We start from the raw sequence: 18322 nt of genomic DNA on the forward strand, positions 1-18322 counted from the left end.
TCAATCAAGTGCCGGTACTTCCGGACACATAAATAACGACGTTACGTTAATGGAACAATGGAGCCTTCGTGTGAGTCGATCAAACAAGGATCGAGGTTAATTACTTTGACTTCCTGAAACACGTCAATTATCCGACCCACTGACCGTTAATTACGACAGACAATACTCTAATTCTTATCTGGCTGATGGCTACGCTCCCTGAGACTACCGTAGCGGCTTTCAGGAAGGTAAATTAACCCAAACGTATTCTACGTTACTCAATTGTCAAAGAACAAATTTTCTTAAAGCAATGGGCGTTCCCTTGGTTACGTTATATTAATTGCCACGCAATCACCTCACTGAATACTGGACTTCGATGTCCTACCAGATAACCAGGAGAATATATGTGTACCCAAGTACTCGTCTACAGCCGAGTTCACCCACGACAATGACAAATCACACTAACAAATCACAGTGATTTACGTTACAATCCGGTTGCAATGACAATACTGCAGAACCTAGTAAAGTAACATACAGGACATGAACCTTCTAGAACACTGCCCCACAATGACTTTACTGAACTGCAATCACATACGGTGATGCTCAACACTAGCAACAATCACTAACAATGACAACCCCTTTGCAATAACACACACGGCAAGTACTCTAATTTCCAAGTATTAGAATACTGCACAACACTTACTTACTGTTGCAAATGACCTCAGTGCTCTAATTACCACTTAGAACATAGGTCCACACATTGCAATCACCACAGTAAATAACACAACAACACTGGGCACCGTGACACTACGAACATATATATATATATATAATTACTGCTGACACATGTAGCCTACAGCTATCAAACGTTATTGGGAACACTAAGGAGATCTCGCACTCCTTAAATCACATGGGTGAGTGATTTATCGATCCCGCAGGCCGATAAACACTTCCGAGAATTACGTTACTCGACAGAGCGACGGCGGTCACTGCAGACAGCCTCGTCACTCACCAAATTCTACCAAAATTACATTAATACTGCAACCACAATACATATATATATATGTGTGTGTATATCACGAAAATAAACACGTAATTAAAAATGTGACAATGTCAGACCACGGAGGAAAAATGAAACAGGAATTTCCTTAAGTACTTTCGTATATTAATACATCTTCAGAAGGAGTCTTTACTCCTTCTGAAGATGTATTAATATACGAAAGTACTTAAGGAAATTCCTCTTTCATTTTTCCTCCGTGGTCTGACATTATCATATATATATATATATATAAATCACACTTGTCAGGGCCCTGGGAACAATACAAGAAATTATCACACTGTGGTACACTCCACGATAATCATTGCCAGGAATCACTGACGTTACACACACTAACCTGAGCGCTCAGTGTTGGAATACCTGCAAGACTACACATGGAATAATATCACTCTGTCCTACGGACAATAAAAAATGATTTAATTACAACAATGGAATAATATAAATATTACATGGACATCCTCTCAGTTCTTGGCTAATCTATGTATACTCTGTTCCCGTGTGTACCCACACACACACACACACACACACACACACACACTGTACGTCTGCGTACACAAGACATAAGTCCCTCTGGACTGACAAGATGACAACAAGGGTGATTATCTCCTTGCCCACACTTCACTTCACCTCTACAGGTGTTTAGTGACAATGCAACGGAACACCTGACTTCGAATTCAAGCTTTAGAGACTAACTGATCACTAGAAATATACACATAGGTACTTACTCATTCATACTGCCGGCTTACACACCATTCCCATACATCAGGCACCCGCTACGGGTGGCTGGCTGGCTCGCTGCAGTGGTAGGTGGCTTAAGCGGAGACCTCCCCACCCTTCCCGAGCAAGCGTAGCGCCCCCAACACTTTTAGCGCCAAAACACTGACTCGAGATTTTCCACGAATTTCTATGAGAAAACTGCCCCTGAACACTTTGCACGAATTTCCCCGTTCCCATCGACTGTTACAGAGCACTAGCAGGCATTATGGCGACTCTAATCACTGGTATTGGGACTCACGAGTCTGTTACTGCTCGTATGCACATTACCCCACTATCACAGATCACAAGATCTCTACCCACTGTACACAATGTCTTTTCTCCCCTTCGAGCGACGACTTCGGCCGGATTCTGTGACGACGGCCGTCGTAGATGAAGCAGGAGGTGAAGCAGTTGAATAGTCAAGCCACCACGACGCCCTATACTCAATTTGGCCGAATGAGTACAGAGAGCGCTTGACAAAGTGGCAGCTGTGTTCAGAATAACGCCTACACCGGCGAGTCCCGCGTCCTCCTCGAAATAACCAATGAGAGGAAGGCATACAGCAGCCTACCCCTCTCAACCAATCAGCAACTGGGTAACATAGCCCCTAGGGCGACTCCAAAATGGCCGACCAACATGGCGGCTCAAGATGTTTACTAAGATGGTGGCTGTTTCCATGACGACGACTCAAGTGGCTAGCACGCTGGAGGCCCACAGCTCACCCACGCCGTTCCAGGCCTAGCTGTTCCCGCGCAAACTTGAGTCTCATTTCAAGCCATACAAGAGATGATGCTATCGGCTCTATCACTGTCCACAGACGTGCTACCCCGGCCAGGGTAACATTTCTGCACTACTGATGACTGGGGCTCTCACATGAGCCCAAACACTAGATGTTTCGGTAGCTGGTTACCAAACTTAAGTCCGCACACTTAACAAGTGCACCTAACAAGTGTACTGGCCTCCACTGGCATAAGAGCACTATTGTAAGTGAGCTGGTGAACCATCCCCTCACAGTGAGAATCCATCATTTAATGAAAGTTGCACAACAAGTGGAAGCAACAGTAAAAAAAATGGCTAACCAAACCCTAGGAGTAATCAAATGTACCTTTGACTTGAAGGAAAAGAAAGTATTCATTCAATAGCACAAGTCCCTGGTGTGCCCCCACCTGGTTTATTGTACGTGCAGACAAGGAGTAACGTTTTCATACTCAACATGGCATAGTGTAGGACTGAAAACAGGAGATGCTTTTTCATCCCCCAGGGTTAAAACCCCATAGAAGCTCCTACCCTCCAAAAGCGTAAATGCCAAAACTCTGCCAAATTTTTAAAATCCAGCTTGAAAAAATAATCAGGAAAATGGGGGACCTTTGCAAGCCGCCAGCATCCTGGCAGCTTCCTAGCGGCGAGTCCTTTGGCCTCCTCGTCGAGGTCACTAGTGTGTTAGTGACCTTCAGGTAAATTTAAGTGCAGTACTGTAAATTATGGCGGAAGAAGTGGAGGCAAACTAGCTTGCGCTAATTTCACACAATTTTGGTAGTTCGTTTACATTGTTGGGAGAATTCTTTGGCAATTTTGAGACTGTGGTCTCAGTTCTAACCATTAAGTAGTCTGTTTTGTTTCGCTGACTTTCTGGGTGCTTTCCATGGGTGGAGGCAGACATGAACAACTTTAAATGTAAGATGTTCATAGTGCCACCAGTCCCTGCGCCTCTCCAAGGGAGGCGGTGTTCAGGCTCGTGGTCCCTGCTAGGACAATAAGAACTGTGTCTGGTGGCACCTAGAAGTATGGCACTAAATCAGTGTAATAGCTTCATGGAGCCACAAGGGGCTTCCCCCAGAAAGGTGTTTTATTTCATTAAATTCATTTTGTTCTAGGTTGGGTGGTGTCATTAATGTACCTTCCCATTTGTTTTGTGAGCTTTTCAGTCATCCTGCTGTGTTTATTTCCCTTCGCTGTGGATGCAGTGGCCGGGGGGGGGGGCTCTTCTTTGTCACCCTGTTCCTAACAGGGAGTGTTCTTGTTGGTGTTTTTACCCTCTCCATGATTGTTTTTTTTTTGTCGTTTCCTTCTGCTTGGTGTTTCTCTATCCTTCATACCAGATTTGCTATGATCTTTCGGGACCTTCAGGCTCGATGTCCAAACCTACATTTTGCGAGGATCCGGTGCTGCACTTTCTAATTTCTGAATTATGTTTAAGTATATGGATGGTGAAATTATCAAGACAAAATTGGGGGGGGGACCTTCGATTAGCTGGCGGCTTCCTGTCCTCGTCGAGGTCAGTATGGTTAGTGGCCCTCAGGTAAATCAGAAATACTGAAGAAATTTTTCACGACTTGTACAAGACCAAAATTTGAATATGTAGCAGTTGTATGGTTCCCATATCTCGAGAAGCACATCATTAAACTGAAAAAGGTGCAAAGACATGCTATTAAATGGCTTCTGGAACTAAAAAACAAGACCTCTAAGAAGAGGCTAGAGGTGTTAAATATGCCGAAGCTAGATGATAGAAGGATAAGAGGTGATATGATTTACAAAATAGTAACAGGAATTGACAAAATTGACAGAAGACTTCTTGAAACCTGCAACTTCAAGAACAGGAAGTCATAGATTCAACTTGAGGAAACAAAAGTGCTGAAAAAAAAATACTAGAAAGTTCTCCTTTGCCAACAGAGTGGTAGAGGGTTGGAACAAGTTAGGTGAGAAGGTGGTGGATGCCAAAACCATCAGTAGTTTCATAGCATCATGTGACAAAAAGTACTGGTCAGATGGGACACCGCGAGCGTAGATCTTATCTTGTAACTACACTTGGGTTTACACATTTTCACCCTACAATGTCCTCACACACATCAATTAACTGGAAAAGGTGCAAAGACATGCTATAAAATGGCTTCCGGAACTGAAAAAGGAGTTACGAGGAAAGGCTAGAGATATTAAATATGCCAAAACTACAAAATTAAAGAAAAAGAGATGATATGATCACTACTTACAAAATAATAACAGGAATCGACCAAATTGACAAAGAGGTATTCCTGAAACCAGCAACTTCAAGAACAAGAGGAGTTGTAGACGGTTGGAACATGTTAAGTGAGAAGGTGGTGGAGGCCAAAACTGTCAGTAGTTTCACTGTGTTATATGACAACGAGCACTGGGAAGACGGGACTACACGAGCGTAGTTCTCCTCCTGTAACTACACTTAGGTAATTACATATCTACATACTGTGGGCCTTAATGGAGTCCTGTTACGCATAACAATGGATTATTGTAAAAAAAAATTTGATTATATTTACCTACCAATAAATATCCAGTTGAACAGTACTATACATGCATTTCTGTTCCTTGATTCCAGCAATAACATCTGAGAATGAGCATCAATTGATCCTGTCTGCTGAGGGTGGTCAAAAGCATGCATTCCGCTGCTTGGGGAGAAGTCCTGCCACCGATGTTGCAGCTGCTGTCCAGTTTTATGATGGTAAGTATTAATCTTGGCACACAAAGTATTAACATTACCTCATTCCTCTTCTGAAAATAAACCTTCAGTGAGTAAATAATATCTCGCGACCCCTTTATAGTCCTTGACCCAATGTGTGTCTCTAGACTAGTTCACACCCTCCCTCCCTCCTGGTCCTACCTCATTATGTGTCGGCACTAACTCATGTCCTGAACTAGCTGTGCCTTAACACCAGTCCACATGGTCCAGACTAGCTGTATCAGCAACTAGAGTTGTGGATATGACCCATTATGTTGGTACCATCCTACATTACACATATCCACTATATCAGTACCAGCAATCTTGACCATGATCCACTGCGCCAGTACCAACAACCATTGCCCTGACTCGTTCAGTAACAACCCTCCAGTTGCCAGTGGTGGATACCTCTATACAGGCTAATTTTATTTTATACATACATACGTATACAAGAAGGTACATTGGGTTTATAAGAGCATAAAACATTGATGCTTTAACTTCTTGCAAAGCCTCTAACACGAATAGCATTTTGGAAAGGTCCTTAATCTAAAAGATAATTTTAAGTAGGTACCATAATTTGAAGAAAAATTTGAAGAATATTTATAGGTACATTGTAAGAAATTTGAAGAAAATTAATTGGAACATTGTAGTAAAATTTGAAGATTATCAACAAGTACATTGTAGCAAAATTAGTGTTCGACATAACACCTATGATATAACTTGATAGCAGTGATTACATTAATGACGTTGCATGCTTTAGGCACATATTGGGGGGAGTGGGTAGCACAAGATACAGTCCAAGTTTAAAGCACAGGGTAGAAAACTATGGGGATGAAATTAGGTACTTGTTGGTTTTACTTTTAAATTAGGCATAAGTTGGACAGCTTTTAAATTCGTTAGGGAGTGAGTTCCATAGGCCTGGTCACTTTATTTGCAGTGTGTTTGCACAGATTTAGTTTGACTCTGGGGATATCAAAGAAATATTTATTACTGGTGTGGTGAATATAGTTTCTATTACATCTGTTAAAGAAGAGTTTCAGATCAGGATTTGCATTTAGGAACACGTTTTTGTGCATGCAAATAGCACAGGAGAATGCCCGAGAATGCCCTTTATGCCCGAAACGCTTTGCGTAATAGTGGCTTTAGGCATTGTATGTACTAGCCCTAACTATAAATCCATCACTCTTTGTAAAATCTCTTTTATGTATGTACCTTACCTAAATAAACATTTTGATTTTTTATTTTGATTTTGATAATGTGTGGAGTGTGTGTTTAGCATATTTAGGGATTTCAATAGTAAGTTATTGTTCTGATAGCAGATTTTTGGAGGGTGATGATGGGCTTAAGATAATTTGCAGTACTTGAACCCCAAACAAACACAGATATCATGTGTAAAGTAGGACTGGATTAGCAAGTAGAATAATGAGAGGACATCTGAGTGGGGAACATAATATCTTATTTTTGAGGGTATACTGACAGTTTTTAAGACTTTTTTGGCTATGTGTTGTATGTGGGTATTGAAGTTGAGTTACCATCAGACACAGGTACAATTGTAAAAAAATCTATATATTTTAAAATACTATTAAAAGATCGTTTTACACAATTTGCTTAAATATATGCAGTTCAAAACTACATATAGTTTCAGCATCAGCTACAGTTACAAGGTTTCATATACTTGAATTGAATAATTTCATCCCTAAGGTTGGGTTCCAGATCCTTAGAATACCAAGAAAACTGGTTGTTTGAAATTTGTTAGAATTCCTCATACTTCAGTTGCAAAAGATTTGACAATAATCCATATTTTGTGCTCACTTCTCAATAAGCATCCATCAGCTACACAGCTGATCAGTGACAAATAGAAAAATATTGATATGAAATGGTTAACATGCTGAACCTGACAGCTCAGTTACCTGTGCTGCTCGATCATGACACTTCATTTTCTCACACTTCTCTTATATATTCTGGTTCTCTCTTCCTTGTAGGTTGATGTATCAACCTTGACAATGCTGTTAGTTTCAAATTCATCACATATCTCTCTATGTGATGCAACAAGTTCTTTCAGCAAATATAGAACTTTTACTGCTGGGTTCAGATCCAATACTGAACTTTGTAGACTTGTGCTTGTTAAGTGGAAGCATCTTAGTAGTGAAGAACCAGACACTCGATAGAATACTTGAGCTTGCCTAGATTACAAGTGTAAGGCCTGTGGTTGTCTTAGCCTACTGCCCATGGCCTGATTAGTGATGTGTCAGCAACAGTCTGTGAACCTGACTAGCTGTGTTATCATTAATCCATGAGATTCTAACCACCTGTGTCAAAAACACTGTGAATATCGGAGCCCCGTGGTTTTTAAACCACTATCCAGCAAATAAAATAAATTGTGACAAACAAACGGGGAATTTTCAAGAGGGAATTGGACAAGTTTCTGCTGGAAGTGTCGGATCAGCCAGGTTGTAATGAATATGTAGGCCACTACAAGGAACAGCCATACCAATAAAGTTATCAGAGGAAAAGCCTGAACCCAGCGGAAGGAGAAGAACTCTTGAATCTGTGTATAGGTAAAGCTATGTATAAACATTAAATTCTATGACTCAGACCAGCTGTATATTAAGCTCCTTCCCTTTGACTATATGTGTGAGAGCAATAGTTCACATGGCTCTAAACTGGTCATCAGCACCAACATCTGGAACACTGGTGTAGTAAGTATTGCACTCGCCATGTAGACAAGAGGACCTTGACTCGAATCTGGAGTAGAGTGTGGAGGATTGGGCAGTATTCCTTCTGTTTCCCCTTGTAACTAAGTTGTAACCGAGGACTTGACTGTAAAGGGATTTTCAGAACATTTATTGTAAAGTACGAAGTAACAATGATACTGAGGTTATCATTGATTTCTTTGCATGAACTTAAGTGGTCAGAGGATTTGCAAATGATTTTTAAAGGTACCTGATTGTTAGACGATTTGGCTGGTCGTATTTCAGGAAAAATTAAGAATAAGGACCTGTCCGCAAATTAAGGACCTGCTATGCGAATTAGTGACTTTACAAGAATATTAGAACTCTTGTATATATAAAAAAATAATAAAAACATAGAGCTCCACATAGAATTAGAGTATAGTTAAGAGCAAGGCCGCTGAACTAAGTATTAAAAAGAATACTCAAGTATTAATCTTTGATCTCTGATAAATTAATAAAAGTGTACAACAATGAGCAAACCGAAGGCAAATACCTTTTTCATTTCCAATGCTAAACCTGCAATAAAGAAAGCAAGGGCCTAAATGGCCCAAGCACCACCATCAATGATACGGTTGAGAGTAACCAGGAGAACAGAGGGGAAAATGAAAGTGAAATGATTAAAGAACTAAAAGAGGTTCAAAAGTGTTTTGATTAAACAGTTTATGGACTTTCAACAATCGATAATTAACAATCGTGTAGGTGTGATTCCAGAGGTAAACCAGGTTAACCGGGGCAGAAATTATTCACTCAGGGACAACACTCTGAATACAGGCAGAGCTGAAGATAGTGACGTAGAAGATCTGGCGAGAGCAGCAGAAACTTTGGATAGAAAAAAACGAGGAAACAACCTCATCATAAGGAACCTAGCAAACGTAAAGGGTAAGAATGACCAGGAGGTCGTTGAGGAAATGATAGTGAAACTGATTTGTAATGAGGAGGATCTTAGTCTATCCAGTGTTGGAATGTTAGGTAAGCCGAAGTGAATCTGATACGCATAACCATTGCAAACTTTGAACTGCGACACAATCAGGAGAACATTGACACACTAAGACTCAAAAGCCCCAGGTGTGGATGGATTTCAATCCAAAGTGGTAAAGGAACTGGTAAATGCACTATGCATACCACTGAAACTACTTTTCAGAAAATCCCGGGACCAAGGAATAGTTCCCCTAGATTTGAAATATGTAAATGTTATCCATATTTAAAAAAAAAAACAGAAAGAGCTCGGCAGAAAACCACCGTCCGATCAGCTTGACATCACACATCTGCAAGCTCATGGAGAGAATCCTAAGTGGCGGAATCATCCAACATCTCACAGAGAACACTCTTCTAAAATCAACACAACATTTGTTTGTTAAAAATAGATCATGCCTTACAAACCTGCTCACAATTCTGGAATATGGTAACCGGCTCTTCAGACAAAGGACTTCCAGCAGATGTACCTTACAAGAACTTTGCTAAAGTTATCGACAAGGTACCACATGAAAGACTGGCAAGGAAATTACAGGCATGTGGAATAAATGGGAGAATACTGGAATTGATAAAACAATGGTTCAAACAAAGGGTCGTATTAAATGCGAATGAATCTAACTAGAGAAATGCGGAAAGTGGGGTGCCACCGGGGTCCATTTTGGGGTCAACCCTTTTTGTCATATGTCATATGACAATGACATAGATGAAAATAATACAAACCACATCAACAAATTTGCAGATGACACTAAGATCGATGGTAAAGTGGGAAGTGAAAATGATATTGAGACTTCACAAAGAGATCTGTATGAACCCCTTAAATGGCCAGAAGACTGGCAAATGCCTTTTAATGTCAATAAATACAAGACCTTGCATGTGGGGCATAACAATCCACGTCACAACTACTAAATTAACAGCATTACGTTACAACAGATTGATGAAGAAAATGACCTTAGAGTCAGAATCCATCATTCCCTGAAAGTTACACAACAAGTGGGAGTGGTAGTAAAAAAAAAAACTAACCAAACCCTGGGAATAATCAAGAGTACCTTTACCTTTAAGGGAAAAAATGTATAGTCTTTCAACTATATAAGTTTCTGGTGTGTCCCCCACCTGGATTATTGCATCCAGGCATGGAGAACTCATCTTCAGAAAGACATAACTGCTCTGGAGAAGGTGCAACACTGGGCAACTGAAATCATTCTAGAGCCAAGTCAACTCATGTATCAGGAACGGTTGAGGGCTACAGGGCTAACAACACTGCAAACCAAGCATGACAGAGCGGATCTCATCGAAACCTTTGAAATACTGTACTGAACAATTTGGATGATGTTGATCCGGACAATTTCTTCAAAAGGTCAGATGTAATATGAACGAAGAGCAACGGTTTCAAGCTCAACAAGCCACAATGTTGGACTGAGAACAGGGGATGCTTTTTTACCCATAGCATAATAAACTCATAGAACTGCCTAATCACCGAAGCCGTATATTCCAAAAACTGTTGGGTTTTAAAATACAGCTGGAAAAGATCATCAGGACAGATGGGAGGACCTTTGACAAGCCCCCTTCCCCTCCCCTTGATAACGGAATGCATTTTAACAATATTTAATCCACTGTGTCCATGCCAACTCGTGTGTATCATTTACCCTAATTAGTTTATTTGGCTTAGATGCTGTAACCTGCTGTCTTCTACAGTTCATTTAATATCTCTCCATCAGTAATTTAAACAGTATAAATTATTTTACAAGAGCATTATGATCCATTATTTTGCTACAGCCACATATCACTCCCCGTCACCCACTGTGAGGTTCAGCAAGGGGGAAGACGTGATTATCCCGCTGGTCAAGAAGGGCCAGTCGCTGCCCAGTGGTGTGAAAACTCAGAAACTGCCAGACGGTTGGTCAGACACCACTCTCCAGATTCCTCTCAGTTATGGACCCGCAGATCTCAGTCTCGCTGGCATATACGTTGCTGGTGATAACACTGCGGCTTACTTTGACGTCATTATTCGTGGTAAGTTGTAATATTTTGATATATAATAAAATATCTAGCTTTATTTTAATTAATATAATGCTTTGTTATAATTGTATGTGAGCTTGTTTTAGTGTTGTCAATATAGGATAACAATTAACCTACATGTATTTACCTGATTTACCTGATTTTACCTGATTTACCTGAAGGGCACTAACCCCTAGTGGCCTCAATGGGGACAGGAGCCTGGCAGCTTGTCGAAGGTCCCACCATTTACCTCGATGTTCTTTTCTAGGTATATTTTAAAAATCAACACAGTTTTAGCAGTTACAGCTTCGGCGGGTAGGCGATTCCATGTGTTTATAACCCTGTGGGTGAAAAAGCATCTCTTGTTCTCAGTCCTACGTTGTGGCTTGTTGAACTTGAAACCGTTGCTCCTTGTTTATTACTTCTAATCCAGAAGAAAATATTCAGATCAACATCTCTAACTTGTTCAGTATTTTAAAAGTTTCAGTGAGATCCGCCCTGTCATGCCTGGTTTGTAGTGTTGTTAGCCCAACCGTTCCTGATATGGGATATTACTTAGCTCTGGAATGACTTTTGTTGCCCGGTGTTGCACCTTCTCCAGAGCAGCTATGTCCTTCTGAAAAGGAGGTCTCAATGCCTGGATCCAATAATCAAGGTGGGGGCGCACCAGAGACTTCTTCAGTTGAAAGACTACATTCATTTCTTTAAGGTAAAGGTACTCTTGATTATTTCCAGGGTTTGGTTACCTTTTTTTTTACTGCCGCTCCCACTTGTTGTGCAACTTTCAGTGAATGATGGATTCTGACTCCAAGGTCTTTTTCTTCGTCAATCTGTTGTAAGGTAGTGCTGTTAATTTGGTAATTGTGACGTGGATTGTTATGCCCCACATGTAAGGTCTTGTATTTATTGACATTAAAAAGCCTTTGCCAGTCTTCTGACCATTTGTGGAGTTCATGTAGATCTCTTTGTAAAGTCTCAATATCGTTTTCACTTCCCACTTTACCATAGACCTTTATGTCATCTTCAAATTTTGTGATGTGGTTTGTAATATTCTCATTTGTCATTGATGTATATGACAAAAATGGGTTGACCCCAGAACGGACACCTGTGGCACCCCACATTTCTCCAGTCAGATTTATCCCCATTTAGCACCACCCGTTGTTTTCTCTGTTTTAACTATTGTTTTATACATTCCAGTATTCTCCCATTTATTCCACTTGCCTGTAATTTCCTTGTTACTCTTTCATGTGGTACCTTGTCAAAAGCTTAAGAAAAGTCCATGTAGGCTACATTTACTGGAAGTCCTGTGTCTGAAAAGCCGGTTACCGTTTCCAGAAATGTGAGCAGGTTTGTAAGGCAGGATCTATTATTAACAAACCCATGTTGTGCTTATTTTGCAAGATTGTTCTCTGTGAGATGTTGTATGATTCCCTCCCTTAGGCTTCTCTTCATGAACTTGCAGATGTGTGATGTCAAGCTGATCGGACAGTAGTTTTCTGCCGAGCTCTTTCTGCCTTTATATTTTTAAATAAGTGGGTAACATTTGCATAATTCCAATCTAGGGGGGGACAATCCCTTATTCCAGGGATTTTATGAAAAGGAGTTTCAGTGGTATGCATAGTGCATCTGCCAGTTCCTTTACGACTTTGGATTTAATTCCATCCTCACCTGGGGCTTTTGAATCTTTAAGTATTTTTATGGGGATATACCCATAACATCTCCGTCACTTTTTATGGGTATATCTTTTAATTCATTCTCTTCACCTACTTCAAACAGTTGTGTGTAGGTGATGGAATGTCATTCAATCTTTGTAGTGTGAACACTGATGCAAAGTATTTATTCAGAGTGTTTTTTGCCCTTTTATCATCTAATATAACTTGGTTAGTCTCATCTGTTAGTGGTCCTACAGTCATTAGTTTTGGTTTCACTTCGTATATAAGCATAGAATGACTTTGGATCTTTCTTTGTTTTGGGCAAGTTTTCTTTCGTAGTTTCTTTTGGCTAATCCGATTTCCTGGGTGGCTGAATTTAATGACATTTTATATATCTCAGATCTCATGATGTTCATCGTTGATTTATACCGTCTCCAGAAGTTCCGTTTAGTTAACAAAGCTTATTTTACTACTTGTGTCATCCATCTTATTCTCTTTCTTTTCTTTCTCCTTTTTGATATGTATCTTTGAATGAGTTCAGTAATGACCTTGTTCCAACCGTCTACCACTCTGCAAAAGTGAATTTTCTTATATTTCTTCGGCTGCTTTGTTTAGTTAGTTTAAATCTATGACCTCTTGTTCTTGAAGTTCCAGGTCTCAGAAATTCTTCCCTATCAATTTTATCGATTCCTGTTACTATTTTGTACCTAGTGATCATATCGCCCCTTTTTCTTCTATCTTCTAGTTTGTGTGACTGGCTTTCCAAGAATGTAAGAACAACAATGTTTCATTCTCTCACAAACCCAATGTACCGTCTTGTACATAAATAAATAAGTTAAATAAAGTTCATTTGTGGTTAACTGCCAACAAACTTAGCAGTCAACCACAGATGTGTTGCTGTGCACCTAAGCTTGTTAATTAAACAATAATTGTGTTGCAGAATGTGAGAAGCAGAAGTACGGTATAGAGTGTGAGAATGATTGTCCCAAGTGTCAACATGGGGGTCAGTGCCACACACAAACTGGCACCTGTGTCTGTCCTCCTGGCTTCATAGGTGACACCTGTCAACATGGTAAGTTTTTTATTTTCTTGCTGTTCTTTCTTTAATAAGCTTGTATTTACTTTCAGCCAACCTGCTTCCATATGCAACTGTTCAGCCAGCCTTTGTTAAGTAATCTTTACATTTTGCTTCAATGTACCTATTAATATTCGTCAAATTTTGCTACAATGTACCTATTAATATTCGTCAAATTTTGCTACAATGTACCTATTAATATACTTCATATATACAATGTATCAATGTACCTGTTAATTGATGGTATATTAATATTGTGCAGAGATTGTGCAGAAAGTTGATGCCTTTGTTTCATCCCGTAAGCCTACTTGTGTGTGTGGGAGGGAAGGGGAGGTTGGGGGGGAGGGAATATACCTGAAGCCTGCATCTCCACACTATTAGTATTGACGCCTTTCTGTCCTCCCACAGCTTGCCTGCCTGGGACATTTGGAGAAAAATGCCAGCTGAGGTGTGACTTGGCCACACTGGGATTTGCCACCACAAGGGAAGGAGACTGTCATGGCCTTGTCATCTGTCTTCCTGAGCCATACGGCTGCTCTTGTGCTCCAGGCTACACATACCTTGAAACATACGATGGCAGTACCAACCCCATCTGTACAAAAGGTGAGTTAACTTGCAAATATGCCCCTTTAGATTGTACTGTAGATGATTTCGGGCACAGACTGACATTGTCGGACACAGACTGATGAGGAAAAGGACATTGGACTCAAAATCCACCACTCAGTGAAAGTTGCACAGCAGGTAGAAGCAGCAGTCAGAAAAGCTAACCAAACCTTTGGAATAATCATGCGTCATGCGTATCTTTGACTTTAAGCATCAAGATCATTCTCACCAGAGAGCACCCAGTAGCAATGCCACCTCTGACCAGCTTTGGTTTCCGCCATCTCACCAGACTGGCTTAACCTTCAACCGCTAACTGTGACCTGACTCTGCCGTCATCTGAACTCACCTTACTGCTCAAACTGTTTAACACGGGTGGTACACAAACAAGGGGGATACAGGTGGACATTGAGTACCTAAATGAGCCTCGGGAACGTTAGAAAGAAATTTTTCAGTGTCAAAGTAGTTAACAGATGGAATGCATTAAGCAGTGATGTGGTGGAGGCTGACTCCATACTCAGTTTCAAATGAATGTAGATATGATAGAGCCCAGTAGGCTCAGGAATCTGTACACCAGTTGAATGACAGTTGAGAGGCAGGACCAAAGAGCCAGAGCTCAACCCCGCAAGCACAACTAGGTGAGTACAACTAGGTGAGGTGTCATGATGCCATCATACCACACAACAACCATCGTTGTAACCATATTAGCAAATATTTATACTGTTAATATTTTGTGTGCTTTCTATTCCTTCTGTCGGGGTAGTTAAGAAAGTTTAGACAATTTATCTGAATTTTACTACAGGCCACTAACACTAGTAGCCTCAACGAGGACAGGAAGCTGGCGGCTTGTCGAAGGTTCTCCCATTTTCGTTTATGATCTTTTCCAGTTGTACTTTAGAATGTAACAGTTTTAGTATTTATGGCTTCGGCGGGTAGGCGGTTCCATGGATTTATAATCCTGTGGGTGAAAAAAACCTCTCCTGTTCTCTGTCCTACATTGAGATTTGTTGAGCTTGAAACCGTTGCCCCTTGTTTGTGTTATATTTGACCTTTTGAAGAAATTCTCTGGATCAACATCCCAACGTGTTCAGTGTTTTACGTTTCAATGAGATCCGCCCTGTCATGCCTGGTTTACAGTGTTGTTAGGCCTGTGGCCCTCAACTGTTCCTAATACGAGAGATGATTTATATCTGGACTGACTTCCATTGGCCTTTCATTTCTCCAGAGCAGCTATGTCCTTCTGAAGATGAGGGGGCCAGATTCATAAAGCAGTTACGCAAGCACTTACGAACCTGAACATTTTTTCTCAATCTTTAGCGGCTTTGTTTATAATTATTAAACTGTCAATGAGCTCCGAGGCACCAGAAGGCTGTTTACAACAATAAAAACAGTTGATTTGAGAGGTTTTCATGCTTGTAAACTGTTTAAGAAATGAAACCAAAGCCGTCAAAGATTGAGGAAAGATGTACACGTTCGTAAATACTTGCGTAACTGCTTCGTGAATCTGGCCCGAGGTCTCCAGGCTTGGATACAGTGGGGCGCACAAGAGATTTATACAGTTGAATCACTACCTTCTTTTCCTTAGTCCTAGACTTGTATAAAAAATTACCCATTATTCATGTTTAAGTAAGTTTATTGAGGTAATGAAATACATCTCAAAAGGATAGAGCAGTTTAGGTTATTTCTGCCCTCGTCTATTTAAGGACCCCCAAGGAGTTCACAAATCCATACAGTACATAAATATTAATCATACAGTGTGTCCTTGCTTGAACGAACTACAGTATATGGAGTGAGGTCGATTTGTTCCATCGCGGAATTCGTTCTACCAGTCAGCCCCAGAGCTATTCCTCCCCTCGATGTGAAAAGAACAGAGGTCCTACATCCACTATAAACAACAACAAAAATTACAGAAAATATAATTATGTATTTATTATTTTGACAATGGAATGATAGAACAATCATTTGTGAACAATTCCATATCAAAATCATAACTGTGACAAAAAATATTTGACAGGATTTAGTCATTTGGACAAAAATATTTGAAAAAATTATTTACAAACATCTCTATCTTAAGTCAACTCAACAGTTCAACATATTAAGTCCCTGCCAGTTTGGATTCCGTTCCCAAAAGAGTACCAATCTTTGTCTCCTTAATATAATCTACACAGTCCTTGACAAAAATTAGTTCCCAATTTGCTTCTTCGTTGACCGAGAAAGGTCTTCGATGCTGTAAACCATAACTACCTCTTACTTAAACTTCACCACTATGGTGTAGCCAATGCTGAGAACTATATTCACTCCTATCTCTGTGACAGACACCAATATGTAGCCATCAATAACATAACCTTTCCTACTCTACCATTAACAGTAGGACTGCCACACAGAAGCATCTTAGGGCCTCTCCTATTTCTTAAACACATCAATGATTTGCCAAATGTTTCTAACATTCTTAAACCTACACTATTTGCTGACGATACTTCCTTCATCTATTCTGACCCCAAACCCCCAACACACTAATTAATATTGTAAATAATGAATTAAAATAAGTCAACTCAAGGATGTCAACCAACAAACTCACACTAAACATTGAAAAGACCTACTTTATTTTATTTGGTAATATATCATCAAATTAAATTCAACTTCAGTTAGACAATGTTAACATTAGCAATAAAAATGAGGGACCTCTTAAAGCCAAAATGGCTGATGGAAATGGATGTTTGGTTTTATCTTTATTGTTTGTTACAGAATGCCCACATGGAACATTTGGTGTTAACTGTAGTGAGACCTGTAGCAAGTGCAGGAGTAATATGTGTGACCGCTTCACCGGCACCTGCAGCAGTGGCTGTCGAAATAATAACTGTGGTGGAGGTGAGTATTACTTAAACATGTGTTGGTTCTACTAGAGGGAAGTGATCCATGGACTAGTGATGGCTGCACTTGAGGGAAGTGTTGACTGTACTAGAACTGTGCGTCTAAATACCCAAAGCTTTCTAGCATTATATAGGCAATGAAGAAATATATTTATTCAATAAAATATTGGTGCTCAGTGTAGAAAATAAAAAACGTTTTTGCTCTAAATAATATCATTTTAAACGAAATTAGACGAAACTAAGTGTCAGGTGATGCCATAAGTAGTCGACGATCCAAGCAACTATGTTGTGGAGGGACTTACCCATATTATTGCCTGGAAGTTAGGTTAGGTACAGGAGGCTGATATACCAGCAAACACACTTCAGGCAACAATATATCTTGGATAAGTCGCTCCACAACATTGTCATTTGGATCATCGACTTCCTATGGCGTCACCTGTCACTTAGTTTTGTCTAATTTCATTATAAAATTATATTATTTCAGAGTAAAAATATGTTTTTTTCATGTTCTAAAACTCAGTGTCAATATTGTATTGAGTAAATATATCGTATTTCTTCATTACATACATAATGCTAGGAAGCTTTGGTAACTTTGGGTAATAAGATGTACTCAACCAAAAGGAAGTGTTCCTTGGGCTGGTGTTGGCTGCCCTAGGAGTGTTACCTGGCTCTGGCAGCATGGTGGATGCACCACTCGGCTGTGGGAGTGCCTGCTTGGCTGGGTGTGTTATCCAGCTCTGATGCAAGGAAGCCCCTTTCCTCCATGGAAGTAATTGGCCATCTAGATGGGTTGAATCATCCACACATGTTTTCTGAGGAGAGCCCCTTCGGCTCCATGGAACTATACCGGGCTGGTGGGTATATATTAAACCGTGGCAACAGTCAATCGATGGAGTTCTAGGCCTACCGGGGATCAGCGCCAGAGCCTGGCACTCTCAGAGAGGCACGAGGAGCAATGGCCTATAGACACCCCCCCCCCCCCCCAATGTAATTGGAAGCAGGTTATGTATGCCATCTACCAGGTCAGACACTCAGAAATGTAGGAATTCCAAAACAAACTACAGCTGATAAAAAAATTGCAATCCGAAAGCCGAACTAGCAAGCAGAACTCCCCAATCGAAAACAAGTAAACAAGCATGACGTAACGACAGCCGTCGCGACTGTCTGC

General features: G+C 40.4%; 1 protein-coding gene across 2 annotated transcripts in view; it reads left to right on the forward strand.

The window, feature by feature from the left end:
• LOC123759639 (receptor-type tyrosine-protein phosphatase T) overlaps positions 1–18322 on the forward strand; it is a 138171-nt gene that overhangs the window by 42735 nt on the left and 77114 nt on the right. For both annotated transcript variants that reach the window (XM_069328917.1, XM_069328916.1), the window contains exons 8-12: positions 5139–5261; positions 10736–10972; positions 13550–13681; positions 14093–14287; positions 17030–17152. In XM_069328917.1, coding sequence (XP_069185018.1) covers positions 5139–5261; positions 10736–10972; positions 13550–13681; positions 14093–14287; positions 17030–17152 — 810 coding nt within the window. The remainder of the gene's footprint in view (positions 1–5138; positions 5262–10735; positions 10973–13549; positions 13682–14092; positions 14288–17029; positions 17153–18322) is intronic.

The sequence above is a fragment of the Procambarus clarkii genome, chromosome 22 (genome assembly GCF_040958095.1).
Source record: "Procambarus clarkii isolate CNS0578487 chromosome 22, FALCON_Pclarkii_2.0, whole genome shotgun sequence".
NCBI classification, from domain to species: domain Eukaryota; kingdom Metazoa; phylum Arthropoda; class Malacostraca; order Decapoda; family Cambaridae; genus Procambarus; species Procambarus clarkii.